We start from the raw sequence: 26,669 nt of genomic DNA on the forward strand, positions 1-26,669 counted from the left end.
GTTGTGCAATGAACCGGATTTGATCAGGAACCTCGAGGTAAAGGAGCCATTAGGAGGTAGTGACCATAAAATGATAAGTTTTAATCTACAATTTGAGAGGGAGAAGGGAAACTCGGAAGTGTCAGTATTACAGCTGAACAAAGGGATCTATGGTGCTATGAGGGAGGAGCTGGCCAAAGTTCAATGGAACAATACCCTAGCAGGGATGACAGTGGAACAGCAATGGCAAGTGTTTCTGGGAATAATGTGGAAGGTGCAGGATCAGTTCGTTCCAAAGAGGGAGAAAGATCCTAAGGGGAGTAAGGGGAGGCCGTGGCTGACAAGGGAAGTAATGGACAGTATAAAAATAAAAGAGAAGAAGTATAACAATAGCAAAGACGGGTGGGAAGCTGGAGGATTGGGAAACTTTTAAAGAGCAACAGAAGGTAACTAAAAAGGCAATACACGGAGAAAAAATGAGGTACGAAGGTAAACTAGCCAAGAATATAAAGGAGGATAGTAAAAGCTTCTTTAGATATGTGAAAAGGAAAAAAATAGTTAAGACCAAAATTGGGCCCTTGAAGTCAGAAATGGGTGAATTTATTATGGGGAACAAGGAAATGGCAGACGAGTTGAACAGGTACTTTGGATCTGTCTTCGCTAGGGAAGACACAAACAATCTCCCAGATGTAATAGTGGCCAAAGGACCTAGGGTAATGGAAGAACCGAAGGAAATTTATATTAGGCAGGAAATGGTGTTGGATAGACTATTGGGTCTGAAGGCTGATAAGTCCCCAGGACCTGATGGTCTGCATCCCAGGGTACTTAAGGAAGTGGCTTTAGAAATCGTGGACGCATTGGTAATAATTTTCCAATGTTCTATAGATTCAGGATCAGTTCCTGTGGATTGGAGGGTGGCTAATGTTGTCCCTCTCTTCAAGAAGGGAGGAAGAGAGAAAACAGGGAATTATAGACCGGTTAGCCTGACGTCGGTGGTGGGAAAGATGCTGGAGTCAATTATAAAAGATGAAATTACGACACATCTGGATAGCAGTAACAGGATCGGTCCGAGTCAGCAAGGATTTACGAAGGGGAAATCGTGCTTGACTAATCTTCTGGAATTTTTTGAGGATGTAACTATGAAAATGGACAAGGGATAGCCAGTGGATGTAGTGTACCTGGACTTTCAGAAAGCCTTTGATAAAGTCCCACATAGGAGATTAGTGGGCAAAATTAGGGCACATGGTATTGGGGGCAGAGTACTGACATGGATTGAAAATTGGCTGGCTGACAGAAAACAAAGCGTAGCGATTAATGGGTCCCTTTCGGAATGGCAGGCGGTGACCAGTTGGGTACCGCAGGGTTCAGTGCTGATACCGCAGCTATTTACAATATATATTTATGATTTAGGTGAGGGGATTAAAAGTAACATTACCAAATTTACCAATGACACAAAGCTGGGTGGCAGTGTGAAATGTGAGGAGGACGTTATGAGAATGCAGGGTGACTTGGACAGGCTGAGTGAGTGGGCAGATGCATGGCAGATGCAGTTTAATGTGGATAAATGTGAGGTTATCCACTTTGTTGGTAAGAACAGGAAGGCTGATTATTATCTGAATGGAGTCAAGATAGGAAAAGGGGAAGTACAACAAGATCTAGGTGTTCTTGTACATCAGTCACTGAAAGCAAGCATGCAAGTACAGCAGGCTGTGAAGAAAGCTAATGGCATGCTGGCCTTCATAACAAGGGGAATTGAGTCTTAGAGCAAAGAGGTCCTTCTGCAGCTGTACAGGGCCCTGGTGAGACCACACCTGGAGTACTGTGTGCAGTTTTGGTCTCCAAATTTGAGGAAGGACATTCTTGTTATTGAGGGAGTGCAGCGTAGGTTCACAAGGTTAATTCCCGGGATGGCGGGACTGTCATATGTCGAAAGATTGGAGTGACTGGGCTTGTATACTCTGGAACTTAGAAGGCCGAGAGGGGATCTTATTGAAATATATAAGATTATTAAGGGATTGGACACGCTGGAGGCAGGAAGCATATTCCCGCTGATGCGTGACTCCAGAACCAGAGGCCACAGTTTAAGAATAAGGGGTAGGCCATTTAGAACGGAGTTGAGGAAAAACTTTTTCACCCAGAGAGTAGTGGATGTGTGAAATTCTCTGCCCCAGAAGGCTGTGGAGGCTAAGTCTCTGGATGCTTTCAAGAAAGAGATGGATAGAGCTCTTAAAGATAGCGGAATCAAAGGCTATGGGGATAAGGCAGGAACTGGATACTGATTGTGGATGATCAGCCATGATCACAGTGAATGGCGGTGCTGGCTCGAAGGGCCGAATGGCCTACTCCTGCACCTATTGTCTATTGTCTATTGTATTCTGTCTTGTCCAAGTATGCTTAGGCAGGGCAAATGATGGACGGCAGGACAGGTTTTAGAAAGACTATAAAAGCATCACGCACACACTGTTCTATGCATTGCGTTTACATGTATATTAGTTTGCGATAATGTTGATGTGCATGCTCTACACATGTAGCATATTGTGTGCATTTATAATAAAGTAATTGTAGTTTCAGACATATTTATGCTAGTAAAATGTCTCGCCAATGTTGCAACAGCTGCATACTTTCTGTTATATTTGTGGCAAGTATACACTTAAATCTCAAAGACAGAGCATGACTCCTCTTAATTAAGAAAGCCTATGAGCTCTACTTTGGGTGTAAAATTGGCGACCAAGACAAAGCCTGGACTCCTCACATTTGTTGCGCAACATGTATTGTCAATCTTACAGCTTGGCTCAGAGGTATTTGAAGTCTATTCTGTTCACTCTCCCAATGATATGGCAAGAGCAGAGGATCATGTGACAGATTGCTACTTCTGTCTGACCTGTGTGTCTGGTTTCTCTGCTAAAACAAGAAATCTATTCAATACCCCAATCTCCCTTCAGCTATGAGACCTGTGCCATATGATGATAGTCTTCCAGTATCAAAGCCACCAGAGACATGGAGTCTGCAGGAGACAGACAAAGATGCCATGATGCATGAGCCAGGAATGGAAAACAATACTGATACTGATTTTGAACCCTTTATATCGAGTGAGCCTCATCTGATAACTCAGTCTGAGTTAAATGACCTGGTCAGAAACCTGGGTTTGTTAAAGGCAAAAGCAGAATTACAGAGTTTAAGACTGCAAGGATGCCGTCACCAGGCACAAAAAATTCTGTGAAAAATTTCGATATTTGAGACAAATGTTTCCCAGAATAACTGATACCAAGATTAAGGCAGGCATTTTTGTTGGTTCACAAATCAAACAGGTCACCTGGTGACAGGCAATTCGAAGATCTTTGAGTGGGACCAGAGAAAACTGCATGGAAGGCATTCAAGGATGTTGAAAATTTTCTTGACAACCACAGAACACTAAACTACATGCAACTGGTACAGCTGGAACGGCTTCTTCCCCTCCGCCATCCGATTCCTAAATAGACATTGAGCCCTGGAACACTACCTTACTTTTTAAATATATATTATTTCTGTTTTTTGCACGATTTTTAATCTATTCAATGTACATATACTGTAATTGATTTACTTTTTTATTATTATTTTAATTTTTTCTTCTATACAGGTTTCCCCCGCCATCCGAAGGTGGAGTGTTCCTATGTAACAGTTCATAAGCCGGAATGTCGTAAAGCAAAGAAGCAATTACCATTTATTTATATGGGAAAATTTTGTGAGCATTCGCAGACCCAAAAAATAACCTACCAAATCATGCCAAATAACACATAAAACCTAAAATAACAGTAACATATAGTAAAAGGAATGATATGATAAATACACAACTTATATAAAGTGGAAATACTTTTCCACAATCATTGCCTGAACTGTTCTCCGTAGCGAAAATCTCATGCAAGCACCGTCGGCAAAAACACTGTGCAAGCGTTCTCTGGTAACCTTTAAGCTATGAAGCTGCCAAATCATACCAAATAACACGTAAAAGTACACAGCCGATATAAAGTAGAAACAATGTATGTACAGTGTAGTATCACTTACCGGAACTGGGAAAGCACGGAGCACACTGATGATGGTGTGTTAGACTGAGTCATCAGAGTTTGGGTGGTGCAGTGGCCCCCACCCTCCGGCCAGTGAACCAATACCGATCTGCGAAGCATGCAGGGATACAGTGGTAGCCGGGAGGCACACAGCACATCTTCAAGAAAAAAGCCAAAATAAACATGCTAATTAATTAGGTGCTGCCCGGCACGTAATCGTCGGCCCAGATCAGTGCCGATTGCATCGCCTCTGATCTGGGCCGACAATTACGTGTCGGGTGGCACCTAATTAATTAGCATGTTTATTTCGGCTTTTTTCTTAAAGATGTGCTGTGTGTCTCCCAGCTACTGCTGCATTCTCTGCGAATTGGTGTCTGTCCGCAGCCTGGGTGTTGGGGTGGTGGGTCACTGGGGTGTCATATCGTCATCTGTTTCCATTAGAGCAGGCAGCTCATCTTCTCCTATGACTGCCCGCCTCGGTGTCGAAGGTCGAGGTTCGTCGTCTGCTGTGGCTGATGTGGAAGGCTTGCTTGACTGCTGAGCCTCGCGCATTTTTTTATCATACAGTTTGTAAGCACTCAAACCATCCTGCAAATAGCCCCTAAGCCAACGTACCCTTTCAAAATTAAAGTTGTACTCTATCATGACTCATTCGGTTTCAATGGTTATCCTTTCCTCTTCCAATTGTATCAGCTCTTCATCTATCAGTTCTTCGTCATGGGATGCCAAAACCTCTTCAACATCATTTTCGGCAGCTTCCACAAGCCAAACTCACTTAGTCCTTACTTCGTTCACCACGATCAAAACGCTTAATTATGTCTAGTTTTACACTAAGTGTAACACCCTTACGAGCTCTTTCAGGCTTTTCCAATACCATAGAACTCATCTTGCAAACGGCTGCTCACAGGCACATGTTTAAGCAATGCCGGCGAGATTGCAGTTCCGAATCCGGGGGACAGCGGCTGCTCGGGGCGCGCGCTGCTTTTTTCGTAACAGTGAAAACACCTTCTGTTAGCGAAAACAGGGTACTAATGTAGGTCTTTCGTAACAGTAAGGTTTCGTAAAGCGAACGTTTGAAAAGCGGGGGACATCTGTATTATGTGTTGTATTGAAGTACTGCTGCTGCTAAGTTAACAAATTTCACAACACATGCCAGTGATAATAAACCTGATTCTGACATATTTCAAGCATACAAAACCATGAAGAGGAACATGCCACTAAATATTCATTTTCTGCATTCACATTTTGACTTCTTCCCTGTAAATCTTGGCGCCTTCAGTGACAAGCATGGTGAAAGGTTTCACCAGGACATTGTGGTCATGGAGAAATGGTGTAAGGGCAACTGGAATCCATCAATGCTGGCTGATTATTGTTAGACACTTAAGCGAGAAGCCTCAGACACTGAGTGCAAATGAAAATCATCAATATGTTTAGCTTAAGTTGAACTATTGCAAAACATCAGTATTGTTATGAAATTAACACTTTATATTTAATAAAAGTTAATTTCTTCCAAATTCCTACCTGATACAAGTAGTCTAAAATTACATTTGCATTCAGCTTTAAGCAGTCTATCATAACAGAAAAAAATTCTGAGGAAGCAATACTTTCAAAAAAAAATTGCTGTCCAGTGTTATCTGTCCATATCTGCAACCTTTCCTGTTCCAAAAAAAACACCCAACCCAATCTCTCATAATTCTTAACATTATTCCACTACAGATAACCCTCAGCACTTTCTCTGCATCCATACAATCACATCTTTCATAGTTAGAAATACACAGCATGGAAACAAGCTTTACAGCACATTGAGCCAACCATCAACCACACACTTATACTAATCCCGCATAAATCTCATATTTTTTATTCTCCACATGTTCTCATCAATTTCCGCTTCCCCCCGCCCGATTCTACCAGTCACATACACATGAAAACAATTTACTGTGGCAAATTTAGCAACCAACCTACAAATCTTCAGAGACATAAGAGACTGCAGATACTGGAATTCTGAACATCAAACAATCTGCTCGTGGAAATCAGCAGGTCGAGCAGCATCTGTGGGAGGGAGGGAATTTCAGAGATTTCAGGTCGAAACTCTGCACATCCCACTACATGGTTTTAATCCAAAATGTCAGCAGTTTCTATCATCCCACAGATGCTACTCGACTTGCTAAGTTCCTCCAGTAGATTGTTTGTTGTGAGTCTTTTGCATGTAGGAGAAAATTATAACATGAAGGCACTGGCGGCACCAGAGATTTTTTCTTGCTGGTGCTAAGTGGGGCTGAATTATTCAGTGATGGTGCAGAGGGATGTACTGTATGGTAATATGTATTCACAAGGCCAGACGCGTGGCGTTCAAAAGTCAGTTTCAAGCATTATGTGCCTACTATAAATGCCTTTGTTGATTCACAAGCAACAGCAATTGATAGATCTAATATAGAAGTGAACTGTGACAGTGCCAACAGCATCGGAGACAACCGGACTACACAGAGCATAAACAAACAAACCAACAGAGCACCCAACCCACAGCACACAACATGAATCATGTACCAATCCCGCAATCAGCGTCAAATGCGTGCTTTTCAACTGAAAAACACAACACTAACCCACAATGTCCACTGCTATTCGCATTAAATAGACAGACAATGCCAAAAGATACACCATTATTAAAGTCAAATAAGGCAAACAACAGATGCAAGGCTTTACCAGGAGTTGGACAAATCGTACTCTGACCATGCAATACCTCAATTAATTTGGCTACTGAATTTAAAACAAAAATCAACACAATCACCACTTGGAAGTCTAAGCAAAGCCAGTAGGCTTGGTAGCAGTAAATGTAATATTTTAGGATTTGATAGGAAACATAAGGAATATGGGGTATCCACCACAAAATAATAATTATAACCAGCATTAGTCTAGGCCCAATTTTTAAAAAATCAACTGCACACACCACTGATGTTTTCAGAGAAGCACAATCTGTCTGTTGTTGTGATTGGTGGTGAAAGCATCAATGATTTTCTGAATGTCAAGTGCCTTGGTCCTCCGGCTGTTTATGGCCAACAGGGCCAAGTTGCTGTTCCGAGCATCGCCGCTGCTATTCCTTAGGGAGTTTTTGAGGCGTCTGAGGCAAGAGAAACTCCGTTTGCATGAGGCAGATGTCACAGCTAGTCAGTGAAATGCAGATTAGTTTATATAAATCTATAAATGCATCGTGGTAGGGTCTCATTAAGCTAGAAATTCCACTGTGTCATTCACTGTCTGTCCTTGCTTTTGTTTTGTTTCCAGCAGACGCTGAACCTGATGTAGCTCTGCAGTCAGGTTCACTTCAGTCACCCCATAGTATTGGGCCATTGGCAAAGACAATTCTTGTCTAGGAAGAACTTGTGTTTGGGACTCAATGCTGAGACTCCAGTCAGAACACCCCCAGTCTCAATTGAGAACCGTCTTTTCATTTCAGTCAGAAGTCTGTCTATAACCAGATAAAAACAGTGCTTGCGAAGGTCATCAGAGGATGTGACAGGTGTGCATTCGGTTTGGGCCTCAACAACAAAATCCTGTAGGCGGCGGGGTGGCTGGGTCTGTCTCCTTTTACGTGGTCTGCTCTGTATACTGGCCTTGACACACAGGTCCCTAGCTCTTGCCTGAATTTCACTCCATGATTCCTCTCCCTGTTTTGTTGAGTGTGCATTGGAAACAGACTGAGCCAAGTCGTGCACAATTCTGATTTGATGGAGACAGACATGAATGCATAGCGGAACATCTGGAAAACTTCTGAAATAACTGCTTTGCTACCGCTGTTACTGTGTGGTAACCGGAACCTCTGGAGCTGTAGGCCTCGAAATCCTCGGCTTTGCGTGTTTCAGCAGCCGGGGAGAGGTCGAAGGCACTCAGCAGAGGATGGTGCTCGGGAGGCTGTATCGGAGAGGCTGCTCGGAAGCTCGGAGTTTTCGGACAGATGGACTCAGTGTCGGCTGGCGTCGGCTGCTTCCAAGGTATCGGCAAGTTGACGGTGCCTGGAGGTTTATGGCAGGGAGTTTCTCCCTTTTGCCGCCTGCTATCGGGGACTCAGGAGTCGATTGACTCGGGGACTTTGAGACTTTTTTTTTTACTGTGCCTATGGTCTGCCCTTTATCAAATTATGGTATTGCTTTGAATTGCTGTAACTATATGTTATAATTATGTGGTTCTGTCAGTGTTAGTCTTTGGTCCGTCCTGTTTTCTATGATATCATGCCGGAGAAACATTGTAGCATTTCTAAATGCATGTATGCATTTCTAAACGACAATAAAAGAGGACTGAGTGTTCTCATAATCTAAAAAAAAAGTCCACAGCGGATGAAAGCTCCAAACTGGGAGACTGTAGCTCGTCTGACATGAACTAAGTGACTCGGAATAAATCTTCAGAGTGAGAAGTAAAGCAAACTGCTCGTCAATCAGTCCATTTATGGCCCTTGTGGCTAAAGGGATCAGTGGGTATGGAGGGAAGGCAGGTACAGGGTTCTGAGTTGGATGATCAGCCATGATCATACTGAATGGTGGTGCAGGTGCGAAGGGCCGAATGGCCTACTCCTGCCCCTATTTTCTACGTTTCTATATTTACAGCTCTAGCCTCCGTTTTCCTCCGTGCATTTGGTTGATCCATAATATCCTGTAGTGTAGCTAGAATGGCAGGGAGTGATTTCCTTATAGCCCACAAAGCTGTATACTGCCATGCCCAGCATGTATCTGACAATTTCTTCAATTCCACGGGCTGTGCAGTTGATTCCAGTTCTCTCTGTTTCTTCATGAAAAGATCCTGGGCAACAGAGTTTGAAAAGAAGTTGTAAAGCAGCTGTACAGTTTCAAAAAACTCACCCGCTTGTTGTACATTGCTCACAACATCCACTAAAACAAGGTTAAGTCTGTGAGCATGGCAGTGTATATATAATGCCTGCAGGACTTCTTTCCTGAACCTCTCTTGTACCCCGTTATTGCACCCGGACATCACTGCCGCCCCGTCATAACTCTGACCTATACACGCGTTCTTATCAATAACACACTGGGGGAGTGTCTGTTCAATGCTTTTAAGAAGCAACTCTGCGTCCAACCCTTCTGCTGGAGTGAAGTGCAAGAATTCTTCAAGCACTGTTTCGTTATTCAAGTACCGCACCACCACCGATATTTGCTCCTTTTTACTCAAGTCTTTACTTTCATCCACCATCATGGCAAAATATCCAGCCTCCTTGATTTCTGCACTTTGACGTCTGACCATATCTGCCATAAGACCCATAATTTCATATTGGATATCGTGATGGGTGTTTTTTGCATTTCCAGGATTATCCTCTATTTTTTTAGCTACAGTCTTATCAAACTGCCCAATTACACTGAGCGACTCAACAAAGTTTCCCCTATTGCCAGATCCATCATCCTCACGGTGTCCTCACTGGGCAACACCTTGGCACGCAGTATAGCGTAGAGACTCAACCACTGGTCTCATATACTCACGATTTTCTTGGACAATCTTTGCATGTCCTTTATCAAGCATATTTCCCAATCTTGAACCGTCTTATTTTCTAGTCATAGTCATAGTCATACTTCATTGATCCCGAGGGAAATTGGGTTTCGATACAGTTGCACCAACCAAGAATAGAGTATAAATATAGTAATATAAAACCATAAATAATTAAATAATAACATGCAAATTATGCCAGATGGAAATAAGTCCAGGACCAGCCTATTGGCTCAGGGTGTCTGACCCTCCAAGGGAGGAGTTGTAAAGTTTGATGGCCACAGGCAGGAATGACTTCCTATGACGCTCAGTGTTGCATCTCGGTGAAATGAGTCTCTGGCTGAATGTACTCCTGTGCCCAACCAGTACATTATGTAGTGGATGGGAGACATTGTCCAAGGTGGCATGCAACTTGGATAGCATCCTCTTTTCAGACACCACCGTGAGAGAGTCCAGTTCCATCCCCACAACATCACTGGCCTTATGAATGAGTTTGTTGATTCTGTTGGTGTCTGATACCCTCAGCCTGCTGCCCCAGCACACAACAGCAAACATGATAGTACTGGCCACCACAGACTCGTAGAACATCCTCAGCATCGTCCGACAGATGTTAAAGGACCTCAATGTCCTCAGGAAATAGAGACGGCTCTGACCCTTCTCAATCTTCTCAATCTGAATTTGGCCCATGCCTCCATAGCAAACTTATGAGCTACACTTACATGGTGGGTTTTGAAAGCTGTTGTAGCTTTCCGCCAGTTGCGGTAACCGGAGACAGTGAAGATAGAATCAGAATGGAACTCATGTCCTCCACACAGGAAATGCCTGCACGCAAAGCAGAACGTAGTATCTTTCGTGATTGAATATTCTAGCCAGGAGTACAGGTCAAACCAGCAACGAATAAAACTCCTTTGCTGATTGCCAAACTGTTGTGAAGGGTACTTTTTCAATGCTGGCCGACAGGGTCCTTCCTCAGGCTGCTGGCTAACATCGCTAACAGTATTCCCACTAGCACTAAGAGCAGCTTCATCCACGTTCCCTTCCGAATCCTACTCCATTTCTTGTTCCTCTGCTTCGCCCTCACACTCCTTCGATGAACTGCTGTCATCTTTATCCCCACTTACTTCTTTCTGCATGTCACTTTCAATTAAGACAGGCTCAGGCTGAGACACCATTGATTCCTCTGGATGAGGTCATTTTCTCACTAACAATAGATCCATTTTTCACACCGGCCAAAATAATGCACGTGCCAGGCCCACGCTAGCTTGTAAAAGCACAATGTGTGTGTGTGGCATCCGTTAGTTTCCCGAGACCATGGATCTGCGCCTGGATCCTGCACAATGTATGTATACTATCAGCCTCTCGCATGAGTGAGAGTGAGTGACATCACCACCTTAAGTGATCTTAGATCAGCTTAACTGATCTGAGGACAGCCACGGCAAGACATTGACAACGAACGAATAAGCAGAAGTGCAGAGTGGATCTGACCTTCGACCAGCACAGAGTTTATAACTTTATTGCTGCGTGGGTGCTATGGTAATTGGGGGCGCTGTTTCACTAGATCAACTGGAAAAACAAGCTGTATTCAAATCTATACAGAGAAAGCAGCTGCAATCTGTATGTCAAATTTCAGTTAATTTCTTGGTGGTGCTATAGCATCAGCACCATCTCAGTGCCGCCACTGCATGAAGGAACTCACATAATCACAGGAAAAATATACAACTCCACAACTTACAGCACCCAAGGCCAAAACTGAACCTGGGTGTCTGGTGATGTGAAGCATCATCTCTGCTGGATGCACAACTGAGCAAGATTAAAATGCACGGCCTTGGGGGTAATGCATTGACTGAAAATTGTCTGATGCTCAAGGATTGGAAATATTTTCAGGACAGTAACTAGGCTCAGGGATTACTATTTGGCTTTGACTATTCATAACAGGCATCAGTAATTTGAATGATGAAAAGGACAATATTTCAAAATTTCCCAATGACTAAATAATGTGGGATTACAAATTGCAAAGACAAAACAAAAATATTTTAAGATTACTTAGATTGAGTGAGTTGGACAAGAACTTAGCAGATGTTGTAATACCAAGGATAAAGATAGAGTTACCCATTAAGGTAGTAGAACTAGAAAAGATACGTGTTATTTAAATGCAATTATATTAAGTACTGATACACAAAGAGATATGGGTGTTCTAGTACGCCAGTCACCAAGAGAGAAATATGCAAATACAGCAAGCAATTTAAGGTAGAAATAATCCACTGGCCTTCACAGTAAGAGGATTTAAATACTAGAGCAAGGATGCCTTTATGCAGGGACCACGTGAGACCACTCCTGCAATATTGTGTCAATTTTTGACCTCCTTATCTAAGAAAGGAAATAGTTTCAGGAAAGAAGCAAAGATTCACCAAACTAGTAGCTGGGATACTTTATACTTTATAGTCGCCAAACAATTGATACTAGAGTGTACAATCATCACAGCGATATTTGATTCTGCTCTTTATGCTCCCGGGAGTACAAATCCATAGTAAATATTGTTACGAGAATACACATAAAATTAAGATGTTTGCTGGCCTGGGCTAGCATCAGTGGCATCAGCAGTTGGTCTGCCACCTGCCCTCAGGGGAAGGAGAGATAAGGAACAATGGAGCAGCGTCTGGAGATGTGTAATGAAGGGATGTGGGAGGAAGAGCTGTCTGGAGCGGCTCCCCCCTTTGAGCCCTGAACTGTTTGAAGTGATGGACAGGCGATACCCCAGCAGGGGGATAAAAAGGGACAGGTTCGCTAAGACAGACACACACGCCACCCGAGGTAACGAGACCCTGGAAGCGGTACGCTTCTCACGAGTGGGTGGAAAGGTACGATCAGCGGGAACCCGGTGTGTGTCCGCCCTTGCCTGGGTGCCGGGTTCACTGCAGAGGATCGACCGCATCTGGAGGAGGGGTCACAGTCGGTGACCTCAGGTGACATCACCAAGGACCCGCCCAAAAGCTGTTTGTGAACCATCTCGCTGGTCTGTGAGCCATCTTGCTGGTCTGTGAGTGAAGCCGTTCTGAATGATGAGTTGTTCCTATTCTATCTCTCTCTTCCCCCACGTTGTCCACCGCCATGGCAACGATTACTGCGAACTGAACTACAAACTGGACTGAACTTTGAGTCATTTTGAAATTGGTCATTTACCCCTAGACAACGATAGAGCTTGATTGATGCTGTTATCTTAATTCTGTGCACATGTGTGGTTATCATTGTTGAATTGTTGCATTTATTATCCTTTCGATTACTGTGTTGCTTGTTTCTTTAATAAAACTTTCTTAGTTCTAGTACTCCAGACTCCAACTGAGTGATCCATTTCTGCTGGTTTGGCAACCCAGTTACGGGGTACGTAACATAAGTGGGGTTCTCGTCCGCGATTTTGAACGCTAAATTTGGGACGGAGTAAATTGATTGGGTTAAAATTCCCGAAAGAAAGAAAAGACAAACAGCAGAAATGGAGGTTGAGGAATTTATAAAGGCGCCGACCTTGGAGGCATTAGAGGATGCCAGGAAATCGGAATTGATAGCTGTGGCAAAACGGGTGAATCTTGCTAAGGTGAAGTCGACAATGAGGAGAGAGGAGATACACAGAGCTATTGTAGAGCACTATGTATCTAAAGGTGTGTTTCCCCAAGGTGAGCTGGGGGAGGTGTCTATTGAAAAACCTGCTGGAGACGCGGTACAGGTACAGCTTGAAAAACTGAGACTCGAGCACGAGTTCCGGGTACGGCAGTTAGAAAGGCAGGAGAAAGAGAGAGAGTTAGAAAGGCAGGAGAAAGAGAGAGAGTTAGAAAGGCAGGAGAAAGAGAGAGAGTTAGAAAGGCGGGAGAGAGAGAAAGAGGTAGAAAGGCAAGAGAGAGAAAGACAGTTGGAGAGAGAAGAGAGAGAGAGGGACAGACAGTTGGAGAGAGAAGAGAGAGAGAGGGACAGACAGTTGGAGAGAGAGGAGAAACAGAGGGAAAGGGAATTTGAGCTGGAGAAGTTAAAGATAAGGGCCGAGCAGGGGCTCGTGCCGAACCAAGGTGGAGGGTTCCGGGCGACCCAGGAGGTTAGGCTGGTTCCCCCATTTGACGATACCGATGTGGATCGGTACTTTCTCCATTTCGAAAAAGTGGCCATGAGTCAGGAATGGCCGAGGGATAAGTGGGTTGTCTTACTTCAGAGTGTACTGAAAGGGAAAGCCCAACAAGCTTACTCCGCTTTATCCCCGGAAGATGCCCAGAAGTATGAGGTGGTGAAGGAGGCCATCCTCAGGATTTATGAGTTGGTCCCGGAGGCATACCGGCAGAGGTTCCGGAATGCGAGGAAGCGGTGGGACCGCACGTATTTGGAGTTTGCTCGTGAGATGCAAACATATTGTGAGCGTTGGTGCGCCTCGAAAGGGGTAGAGGGGGATTATGACAGACTGCTGCAACTGGTTCTGATTGAGCAGTTTAAAGGTTGTGTCCCTGAGGGTATGAGACCCTACCTCGATGAGAAAGAGGCAGCCACGTTAGCCGCAACTGCTAAGTTAGCGGATGAGTATGCGTTGACGCATAAAATGAAGGTTGCCCCGAGTAAAGGCTACCAGAAGGGTAGTCAGGACGGCGGGGAGAGTCCGCCGGAAAAGTCAGAAAGTAAGCCGGGGACTAGTGAAAAGGATAAGGTAGACCGGGAGCAGTCTGGTAGGAAGTCTCCTGGGGTCGTCTGTTATAATTGTGGGAAAGTCGGACACTTTGCGTCCAGGTGCTTTGCCCCAAGGAAGGAGACGGGGAAAGGAAAAGCGGAAATTTTGAATGGCTGTATTGAGCTGTTAAGCGAACCGCTAGGGAAGGACAGGTCTGAAAAAGTCCAGGAAGGGCGCGAGAGGTTTATCTCGGCCGGACTGGTGTCAGTGAAGGAGAGGTTAAAACCAGTTCCAGTACGGATCTGGAGAGACACAGGAGCGTGTCAGTCACTAATACTGAAGAGTGTATTAGAGTTTAGCTCAGAGACCCAGACTGGGGAGGTAGAGGTCAAAGGTGTTGGGGAAGGGACAGAGTCAGTCCCTTTGCACCAGATACATTTACAGAGCAACCTGGTCTCTGGACTAGTCACGATCGGGGTGAGGTCCGAATTACCGATGAAAGACGTGGAAGTCTTGCTCGGTAATGACATCGCCGGAGGAATCGTGTTCCCAGTCGTGAGATTGACGGGTCAGCCTGCCAGCATGGAGGCCCCGCCCGCGATGGTGAATTTGGCTGAAACATTTCTGCCAACCTTGTATGAGACAGGGTGTAGTGAGATAAGAGGTAGTGAGGGAGCTGGGACGGACGTAGCAGTAGCCAGGAAAGAATTTGTGCAGACGCAAGAGCGAGACGAGGGGCTGATGGTTTTGGCCGAGACAGCTCTCTCTGACACAGCCTTGACAAGGGAACTAGTAGGCTATTGTGCGGATGAGGAAGTGCTAAGGAAGAAAGGGAAATCAAGTACAGCATCCGCAGATGAGGAGTGGGGGGTGGTGCAAAAGAGTTATGGGGATGAGGTTTTTAACATGGCCCACGAGGTACCCCCCGGTGGACATTTTGCGGTGCTGGAGGAAACAGTTGGTGGAATCATGAAAGAGAGTTACCGGCTGCCCAGGGGGAAAAATGTTATTGATCATGACCGACGCGAACTGAGACGGTCACCGGCTTTTGATATGCTAACAAACCTAGTCGGTGTTAGCGTGGAAATCAATGAAGCTAGGGGCCCCTTGATAAGAGGAAAAAACCATTTTGAAAAGATTAGGATGGGATCGGTCAGATGGGAGAAGGCTATTCTTTTGGCCAGGTCTACTGATAAGGTCTCTCCCTTAATCCCCGAAGGAGTAATTAAACGACTCGCACCCATGTGTTTGATTGTCCCGAGGAAATGCAAAGAACTGGGACGTTGGGTTATGTCGGTTACAATAGGGCAGCCAAGCAAACAACACCCATATTTTTTGAGTAATTCAGTGACTAAAGGGCTGATGAACACAGAGGTGTGTATTGGCAATTTAACACGGCTGTCTGAAGCCAGCTTGATAGTGAACCTTGGAAAAAATGAATTCGGCCACGCGAATGTCACTTACCTGGGAATTGTGGTGACACAGGGGCAGCTGGCAGTGATGCAAGCTACAGTGCAGGCTATCGCTGACCTCCCAACCCCGACAGACAAGAGGGCCCTCAGAAGGCTTTTGGAGATGGTGGGGTACTGCAGGAAGTTTTGCAATAACTCTGCGGTCAATACCCGTCCCCCTCCTACTAAGCCCTTGCGAGGGAAAATTGAGTCGGAATGGGACGACCCTTGTTGTTGTGGTCCGGGACAAAACCAAATGAGAGGTTACATTGGTCGCAATTCATCAGTGTTTTTGGCCACTATGAAGTTTGCTGAGTTGGAGCCTGGTCTAAGGGATTATTAATAACACGTGTAAAAGGAACAGAAAATGTGATGACTGTCTGTCAAGGTGTTGACAATTTCAAATTCTCTGTATTAGCTAAATAACTGTTAAAGATGTATATTGTGTATGTATCAGATAATGTAGTCATGTTTGTAATTTTTACCTCCCGGTAAAAATCCTTAAAGGGGGGAAGTGTTACGAGAATACACATAAAATTAAGATGTTTGCTGGCCTGGGCTAGCATCAGTGGCATCAGCAGTTGGTCTGCCACCTGCCCTCAGGGGAAGGAGAGATAAGGAACAATGGAGCAGCGTCTGGAGATGTGTAATGAAGGGATGTGGGAGGAAGAGCTGTCTGGAGCGGCTCCCCCCTTTGAGCCCTGAACTGTTTGAAGTGATGGACAGGCGATACCCCAGCAGGGGGATAAAAAGGGACAGGTTCGCTAAGACAGACACACACGCCACCCGAGGTAACGAGACCCTGGAAGCGGTACGCTTCTCACGAGTGGGTGGAAAGGTACGATCAGCGGGAACCCGGTGTGTGTCCGCCCTTGCCTGGGTGCCGGGTTCACTGCAGAGGATCGACCGCATCTGGAGGAGGGGTCACAGTCGGTGACCTCAGGTGACATCACCAAGGACCCGCCCAAAAGCTGTTTGTGAACCATCTCGCTGGTCTGTGAGCCATCTTGCTGGTCTGTGAGTGAAGCCGTTCTGAATGATGAGTTGTTCCTATTCTATCTCTCTCTTCCCCCACGTTGTCCACCGCCATGGCAACGATTACTGCGAACTGAACTACAAACTGGACTGAACTTTGAGTCATTTTGAAATTGGTCATTTACCCCTAGACAACGATAGAGCTTGATTGATGCTGTTATCTTAATTCTGTGCACATGTGTGGTTATCATTGTTGAATTGTTGCATTTATTATCCTTTCGATTACTGTGTTGCTTGTTTCTTTAATAAAACTTTCTTAGTTCTAGTACTCCAGACTCCAACTGAGTGATCCATTTCTGCTGGTTTGGCAACCCAGTTACGGGGTACGTAACAATATTAAAAATATAAATTATAAATTATAAATAGAAAATAGAAAAGGGAACATAAGGTAGTGCAAAAAAACCAAGAGGCAGGTCCGGATATTTGGAGGGTATGGCCCAGATCCGGGTCAGATCTGGGTCAGGACCGAAGGCCAAAACTGAACCTGGGTCTCTGGTGATGTGAATCATTATCTCTGCTGGAGCAAGATTAAAATGCATGGCCTTGGGGGGGGGGGGGGTAATGCATTTGACTATAGGCAGAATAACTTTTGGATGCAAAAGGCATCAACAGATATGGGGTCATTACAGGAAATGTTGAGGTAGATGATCAGCCATGATAGCACTGACTGTTAAAACAGGTTCAAATTAGAAACAAAAATAAATTGCATATGTTGGAATTCTGAAACAAAAGTTTATTTTTTAATAGGGCAGAGGGCATGGCTGGGATATTTCAGATTGTGACACATCCTTTTCTTTCTCTGAACTCTTCTACTGTAAACCAACTTGCATCTCTCTCACACCCAGTTCTGATGAAGGGTTGCAGACCAAAAGTGTTGACTCATTCTCTTTCCATAACCTGCTAAGTTTTTCCAGAATTTTCTATTTTTGCTTGAAAGGGCAAATTGTGTACTGTTTCAATTTTTCTACTTTTCTACAACGTGGCAAACTAAAGGTTTTTGCATCACTATCAACCACATAACTACCTGCAAGCTTCTTTTACATGTCCTTTGCATTTAAGACTGCAATATTAATATATAAAACAAGACATTGGACAGAATACTGAGCCCTGTGGAATCCAAATGCTAACTTAAAGAAATCTGGATATATTTCATCCAAACCTGGAATTTATCTACTTTTTAAAAAGCCAAGTCCCTTAATATTTTGTCTTTTCATATTTTTATCACTGAAGCTCATTTAATCTTCCACATTTACAAAAAATAAAGTTTATGACATGGAAGTAAATAAATTGAAAGCACTTGACAATTTTTGAGAATATCAGATGCATAAAAAAGAAAGCACCATGTAGGGGTTAGCATGATGCTATTAGAGCTCGGGGCATCAGAGTTCAGAGTTCAATTCCAGAGTCCTCCGTAAGGAGTCTCTGTATGTCCTCCCTGTGGAATACATGAGTTTTCCCCAGGTGCTGATTTCCTCCCACAGTCCAAAGAAGTACCAGGTGGGTTAATTGGGGGGTCATTGTAAATTGTCCTGTGATTAAGTTAGGGTTAAATCGGGCTTGTCAGAGGTTGCGGAGGCGGCACGGCTCAAAGGGCCAAAGGGACTCACTCTGCACTATATTGTGAAATAAATAAATCAATCAATCAATCAAATAAAAGTCACATTTTTCAGAGAAAAAGTTAGTACAATGATCAATTACTAATCTGCAAATAGAATACTATTAATTGCCTGTGAGATTAGACCAAAAGAAATACAAAGCCACACTAAAATTTGCATTCAGTATTCATATAGATGTCAGTCAGTGGATGCCGTCCCGAATCCGGGGTTGGCGGCTATGCATCTCAATCTTCTTCGATCTTGCGCTCTTTTTCTGGCCTCAGCATAACTCAACCCAGTCCATTGCCTCACATTATCGTACCAAGTGGTTCGCTGCCTTCCTCTTTCCCTCTTTCCTTCTATCATCCCTTCCAATAACAATTTCTGCAGTCCACCACCTCTTAACAAGTGCCCGGCATATTCCAGCTTCCTTTTCTGCACATTCTTCAGCAACTCATTTTCTCTCCTCGCTCTCTTCAACACTTCCATATTACTGACCTTCATCACCCATCTAATTTTCTGCATTCTCCTTAAACACCACATTCCAAATGCCTCCAGTCGTCGTTGTGCTTCCTTGCATAAGGTCCACGATTCGACTCCATACAACAGACTGCTCCAGATGTAGCATTTCCAAATTCTACAACGCAGCCCAAAGTCCAACCTCTTGCCACACAGCACGTCAGGCTCCAGAATGTTGATCTTGCAGTCTCAATTCTTCATCTAATTTCTGTATCACATTTCTGTGACCATCTGTCCCAAGGACACAAACTTCTTGACTTGCTCTATGCCTACGCCGTTAATTCTGATACTGACTTTGGGGGCTTCTTTCTTCCGTGATACTACCATCATCTTCGTCTTTGCAGCATTTATTTTCATTCCAAATCGTTCATCTTCAGCATTTATCTTATCTACCATTCTGAGTAACTCGTCCTCAGTCTCGGCTAACAACACTGAATCATCTGCATACCTCAAGTTGTTCACCGTCACTCGACCAATTTGGACACCAGCTTCATCATTCAACACCTGAAGACTACCTCTAAGTAAATGTTAAATAATAAAGGGGAGATAATGCAGCCCTGGCGAACCCCTTTTTGGATCTCAACCTCCGGTGAATTCCCACCACTAGTTCTTATTACTGCCTTCCGAAGCCAGTACAGACTCACAATCAGTCGAACTTCTTTCCCATCCAGCTCCAATAAGTTCAGGCAATTGACCAGCTGTTCATAATTGACCCAGTCAAAAGCTTTTTCGTAATCCAGGAAGCACATGTACAACAGTGGAATTGTGCAAAATTAATAGTTGTCAGTTATGTAGTGATTTTGCAAACATACCTGCTCCAGATAATAACTTTCTGCTAATTTGTAATTTTTCTCCAACATAGCCAATCGTGCACGAACAAGGTAATTGTCTGTGCCATCACCTCCCTAAAAAGAAATAAAACAAGATTCTATTATTTTATCGTATCATTTAAAAAAAACAAGTAAAGAGCATCCTGTATACAATTTAGCAAAAACAAAAATAAAGAGAAAATGCTATAAATACTCAGCAGATCCAAAAGCAACAAAGAACAGGAATTTTCTTGGTTTCTTTTTACTATGTTGTGCAATAAATGAAGAATTTGGTCCAATTGATTTAAGAATATGGCTAAACTATCAAAAGAATCTTTTTAGTTATGCAACAGCCAGTTCACAAACACGTGCAACAGTATTTCTATCTCTAAGTTCTCTTAATATTTCATTTGTCCTAATATGTGCCAAGATTGACTTTTATCTCCTAATACAGAGTTATGTGTGCATCACGCTGGAGGTGTTGAGCCAATGTGCCATTTTTCCATTGGCCTACATAACCATGAACTTAAAGGTTTCACTAGCTTGCCTTATTGAGGTGTAGACAAAGGACTGAGAAATTCCCACCCCAACTGAGCCCGCATTTAATGGCCAAGTCAATTCCAAGAGAGGCAAAAGAACATGAGAAATTGTAGCAGAATCAGGTCTTACTTTCCCTCCAGCCATGTGGTATTAATAAGCATTGGTTTCAAAAAGCTTCACATTTTGAAGGAATATTAGCAAGTCCCATAAATCATGTTTTTTTTCTAAACAACTTGTCAGCAGTTGTTCCTATCTACATGTCACAGGTTTGTTTATATATACAAATATTATCTATCTATTTATTTATTTATTTATTTATTTAAAGTATTTTTCCACTGTCAGATGGTCTGTAGGTACTCAGCACTGGCAGCTACACTAGGCCTCAATCTTCACTGAGGGAGCTATAAATGGGTGGACCACAAAGACAGGTACAATTAAAAAAAAATTACAATAAACACAATGAACGATGGTGTAAGTAACATTTGTGGTAAGCCAGAGAACTAAGAAGTTTTCAAAACCAGCAGAGGATGAGTTTAAAAAGAGGGAGAGGCTTCAGTAAATTAACAATTGATATGAATCCAAAGAAGCCCTTTTTTAAAAAGAGAGTAGCAAAAGTAAATGTAGTTCATTAGGGCATGAGTCTGACTAATAGATAATAAGGAGCAGAGAAATGAGAAAATTCTAAATTAATTTTGGTTGGTCTTCATTGTAGAATATATTAAAATATCAAAATAATACTAAAAAATGTAAGTATCTATAGGGAGGAAAGAACTTTTAAAAATCCTAACACTACAATTATAATGTCGCCTTTCAAGAACTGAAAAGGAATTTAAGACATTACTGGGTTATTAGCACAACATCTGTCTTTATACGGAGTTAATAGTAGAACATTTCAAAAATTTTATAGAGTCAATATAGATTTACAAAAATTAGATTGTGTTTGACAAGTTTGTTTGATGATGTAATAAACATGGTAGATAAATGAGAACCAGTAGATGTACAGTTTCTGGATTTCTATAATATATTGGGTAAGATGCCAGCGTGCATAGGAGTCAGATAATATATTGGCATGGAGAGGATATTGGTGAGTTGACAGGAAACAAGGAAATGGCATTTGTGGGTAATTTTTGAATTGGAACCAGTAACTGGTAGGATGCTATAGGAGCTGGGCCCTCAACTATTTATGATTTTTGTTGATGACTTGGATGAGCAAAACAAGTATACAATAGCCAAATTTCTTGATGATATAAAAATATATGGGATAGCAAGATGTGAAAGGACACAAAGACCCAGAGAAAGCATATATATATAGATTAAGTGACCGGTTAAGAAGGTGCCAAATGAAGTTTAATATTGGAAAAAGTGAGGCTATCCACTCTGAAAGAATGAACGCATGAAAGAGCAACTTTTAAAAACTTAAATGCAGAGGATCTACAAAATATCTGGTATAAAAGGATCTCAAAGTCCTAGACATGAAGCTCAACAAGTTAATATGCAGGTACAACATACAATTAGGAATGCTTGTGAAATATTAACCTTTATGGAGTATAAAATAATGGAAATTTTGACACAGTTTTACAGAGTGCTAATGAAACTGCAAAATGAGTTCCAAGTGCAGTGAAGATTTACTTAGCTGATTCCTGGTATTAAGATTTTATCAAATGAGGATCAGTGGAACAGGTTGGGGTATAGAAGATTGAGAGGTCATAAGATTCCCATAAGAAACCCAAAGATTCTGAAGGATGAATGGGGCAGATGCTAAGAAAATGTTTCTTCTATTTGCAGCATCAAGAACTAGAGAGGTGGTTTCAGAAGAAGTGATTTTCCATTTAGAAAGAGACAAGGAGGACATTCTTCTTTGAGCAGGGTGGTGGAGCTTTGGAATTTTTTTTTACTCCAGATGACAGTGGGGGTGGAGCCATTGAATACATTCAAGGCAGACATTAAAACCACAAGGGAGTCAAGAGGTATGGGGAGAAAAAGCAGGAACATAGTTTTACATCAGCAGAATACAGCAATGGCTGGCTGACCCTCTTCTGTTAATAGTCTCTCTCACATTCTTCTGCTTTTGCCACAGATGTCGCTTGACTGAGCTTTTCCAACATTTTCAGACATTCTTCTTTTTTAATCATATGCAACTTTTTAGCTTGTATTGCAAAAACAGAATGATCAAAGATAATTTAATCAGCACAGCAGTTTATGTAGGTTACGTAAACTCAATGTCCACCAGGCAAGTGTATTTTCTTCATTCCTTGGTTGACATTAGTTTCTCCGTTGACATTCAGTATCTAACTGATAACACTGATAATGTACAGTCAATACTTGAGACACACTATAGTTCATATATTAAAAAATCCTACTCAACCATTTTCTGTTAAATGATATTTCAGATAAAGACTTAAAAATTCCAACTATATGGTCGGACCATATAGGCATCACAGCCAAGAAAGCCCATCAATGTAAGAAATTGCAGAGATTTGTGAACATAGCTCAGTACATCACAGAAACCAATCTCTCCTCCATGGACTCTATTTGTACTTCTCTTTCTTTTTAAATCTTTTTATTAATTTTCCAAAATTATAAACAGAATAACAAAATTGATACAGAGAGATTGGAATAATCTCATTGTTGATAAACATGTACAAAAAAGACTTCAAATAATACAGGTGTAATAGACTTCGAAACTCTTAATATAGTTAATCATAGAGAAAAAAGGAATAAAAAGGAAAAAAATGGAAAAAACCCCACCCCAAAAAAAACAAAAGAATAAAACTAAATACTAAATCCAAAAAAAAGAAAACGGAACAAAACAAGGCTGGACCAATATCTTAATCGAATACATTCAATAATGTCATCAACTCCGCTCCTCTATTCATATATTTTAAGTTAATAAGAAGGATTTGGAAAAGGTCAAGTTACATCATATGAAACATTGAATAAATGGTTTCCAAGTCTCTTCAAATTTAAGCGAAGGATCAAAAATGTCACCTGGTTTTTTCTAAATTTAAACATGATATTGTTTGGGAAAACCATTGAAATGTGGTAGGAGGGTTGGTCTCCTTCTAGTTCAATAAAATGGATCTTCTGGTCATTAAAGTAACAAATGTGATCATCCGACAGGCTGAAGAGGATAAAAATCTATGTTCCATCATTGGCAAACCAAAAATTGCCATAAGAGGATGGGGTTGTAAGTCAAAATGCAAAACTGTTGAAATAATATCAAAAATATCTTTCCAGAATTTTTTCAAAAGAGGGCAGGACCAAAACATATGAGTTAAGGAAGCCACCTCAGAGTGACATCTGTCATAAATAGGGTTTATATGGGAATAAAAACGGGCTAGTTTATCTTTAGACATTTGGGCCCTATGCACTACTTTAAATTGCATTAGCGTATGTTTGGCACATATAGAGGAAGAACTGACTAATTGAAAAATTTTATTCCATTTCTCTATAGGTAGGCAAAGTTGAAGTTCCCTTTCCCATTCATTTTTAATCTCATCGGATATACCTGGCTGTAATTTCATAATTATATCATAAATAGTTGCTATTTATCCTTCTGAAAGGGGTTTAAACCTAAAATTTTATCGATGATATCAGTAGAGTGTGAAATTGGGAAGGTAGGCAGCGTGGTATTTAAAAAGTTTCTTATTTGTAAATATCTAAAAAAAGTGGGATCTGGGCAAATTAAATTTATTAAATAACTGTTCAAAAGACATGAAACAGTTATTCAGAAATAAGTCACGGAAACATGTTATACCTTTCATTTTCCATATCAAAAAGGCTTGATCCATAACAGAGGGTTGGAAAAATAATTAGATATAACAGGGCTTGATAATATAAATTTGTTCAAACCAAAAAGTTTATGAAATTGAAACTATATTCGTAGTGTACGTTTAATTATTGGATTAACCATTTGTTTATTCAATTTAGATAATACAAAAGGAAATGAAGTTCCTAAAATGGAAGCCAAAGAGAACCCTTGTACAGAGTAACCTTTAAGGTTTACCCATTGTGGATTTGGAATTATATTCCAATCTTGTGTCCAAAATATTAAATATTAAATATTAATTGCCCAATAATAGAATCTTAGATTCAGCAATGCTAAACCACCATCTTTCTTGGACTTCTGTAAATATTTTTTACTTAACCTGGGATTTTTATTCTGCCATATATAGGTGGAAATTGTAGAATCAATAGTATCAAAAAAAGATTTAGGAATAAAAATTGGTATCGCTTGGAGTAGATATAAAAATTTAGGTAGAATAATCATTTTAATAGCATTAATTCGGCCAATCAGTGATAGAGACAACGGGGACCACTTCGTAATCAGTTGTTTAACCTGACTAATTAACAGAAAAAGATTGAGCTTGAATAAGTCCTTATGTCTCTTAGCAATTTTAACTCCCAAATAAGTAAAATAGTCAGTAATCACTCTGAATGGTGAACATCTATAAATGGGAACCTGCATATTTAATAGAAAAAGTTCACTCTTACCAAGATTCAGTTTGTAACCAGAAAAACTACTGAACTGAGCAAGCAGAGTTAATACTGCCGGAATGGATTTCTCCGGGTTAGAAATATATAACAGTAAATCATCTGCATATAGTGATAATTTATGTATCTCATTTCCACGGGTAATACCAAATATATTAGGAGAGTCACGAATAGCAATAGCTAACGGTTCCAGGGCAATGTCGAATAATAGTGGACTACGAGGGCAACCCTGCCTAGTACCACAGAATAATTGAAAAAAGAGAGATCTTTGATTATTGGTAAATACCGAAGCCAAAGGAGTAAGATATATCAATTTAATCCAAGATATGAATATCGGACTAAAATTAAACTTCTCAAGCGTGTTAAACAAATATGTCCATTCGACTCTATCAAAGGCTTTCTCAGCGTCCAATGAAATGACGCATTCTGGAGTTCGAGGTGAAGGAGTATAAACAATATTCATTAATCTCCTAATATTAAAGAAAGAGTAATGATTTTTAACAAATCCAGTCTGATCAACAGAAATAATTTGAGGCAATACATTCTCCAATCTCGTTGCCAATATTTTAGAAAAAATCATAGAACCCACATTCAGCAAAGATATAGGCCTATAAGATGCACATTCAGTAGGATCCTTATCTTTTTTGAGCATTAGAGAAATAGTGGCTCCATAAAAAGATTGTCGTAATTTACCTATAGATACTGCATCCCTAAAAATTCTACATAGCCATGGAGACAGTATAGTAGAGAAAAATCTAACTATTTGCACTTCTCAATGCCTCAATAAAGCACCCAACATAATCAAAGACACACCCCAACCTACTCTGGATATTCTCTCTGTTCCCATCTCCCATCAGGAAGAAGATACAAAAGCCTGAAAGCATGGATTACCAGACTCAAGGATAGCTTCTATACCCCCTCCCTATTATAAGACTGTTAAATGGCTCCCCAGTATGGCAAGGTGGACTATTGACTTCATAATCTATCTCGTAATGACCTTGCATCTTATTATCTATCTGCACTGCACTTTCTCTGTAGCTGTTACACTTTATTCTGCATTCTTTCATTGTTTTACCTTACACTACCTCAATGCACTGTGATATGAATTGGTATGAACAGAATGCAAGATAAGCTTCTCACTTTATGCCAAAATATGTGTGATAATGATGATAATAACAATAACAATAAATATAATGAGGCATTAAAGCATTGACAAGCCAGTGACAGTCAGTACGACAAGTGGAAAAAAGAATCAGAATAAGGTTTATTATCACTGACATACTGTATGTCATGAAATGTGTGGTTCTGTGGCAGCAGTACAGTGCTATACATACAGTGTATACAGTGGATTCTTGTAAATTGGGCCATCGGTTAATTGGGGCAGCCGCTTATCTGGGACAACTCTTAAAGAAGAAAACTTAATATAGAAAGCAGCTGGGATTCCCTTTGTTTAATTGGGACACTGTGCCGCTTACTAATTGGAACAGGAAATTAAATGGCACAGAGTCAGATGCATGCACTTCTGCTTTCAGTGCTTTTGACACCGTGCTTACAGTGAACAGTTTTTAAATAGCATTAGTTGCGTGTGTTTGTGTTCAAAAGGCAGTGATTGATATCACTGATTGTTGGCAAGAAACTAAGACAATTTTGCTCACTGCAGTTTCAAGCAGTCCAGAGTAGGCTTGGAGATGCCAAAAACCACCAGGAGTGAAAAAGAAACTATTTCATTACTTCAACAAGTTAGGCACTATGAAGAATCTCAAGGTATCAAAACTCATCTTGAAGATTACAATGAAAATGACAATTTCAAGAATGCAGTCAGCGATAGAATTGTATAAAGGCAATCCATTATCTGCACTAGGTGTCTGCGCTGATTTTGTTCACTTAAGTCAATCAACAGAACACTGGATGAATTCCTCCCTCGGTAACTATTAGGAACTAGTACACAGTTTCACAGTACTGCAGTAGTATTGGTAATGTTCAAATTTATTCTGTATTTTATTTAAATACATAATTTCTTACTCAGTTAAACAGTAGTTTGTCTTTTTTTCTCTATTTTCATGAAACTTCGGCTTATTGGGGTAGCC

At 41.5% G+C, this 26,669-nt stretch overlaps 1 protein-coding gene across 2 annotated transcripts in view; it reads right to left on the minus strand.

The window, feature by feature from the left end:
* ift172 (intraflagellar transport 172) overlaps positions 1 to 26,669 on the minus strand; it is a 210,536-nt gene that overhangs the window by 82,042 nt on the left and 101,825 nt on the right. For both annotated transcript variants that reach the window (XM_063035645.1, XM_063035641.1), the window contains exon 20: positions 19,552 to 19,644. In XM_063035645.1, coding sequence (XP_062891715.1) covers positions 19,552 to 19,644 — 93 coding nt within the window. The remainder of the gene's footprint in view (positions 1 to 19,551; positions 19,645 to 26,669) is intronic.

Source organism: Mobula hypostoma, chromosome 2 (genome assembly GCF_963921235.1).
Source record: "Mobula hypostoma chromosome 2, sMobHyp1.1, whole genome shotgun sequence".
In the NCBI taxonomy this organism is placed as follows: domain Eukaryota; kingdom Metazoa; phylum Chordata; class Chondrichthyes; order Myliobatiformes; family Myliobatidae; genus Mobula; species Mobula hypostoma.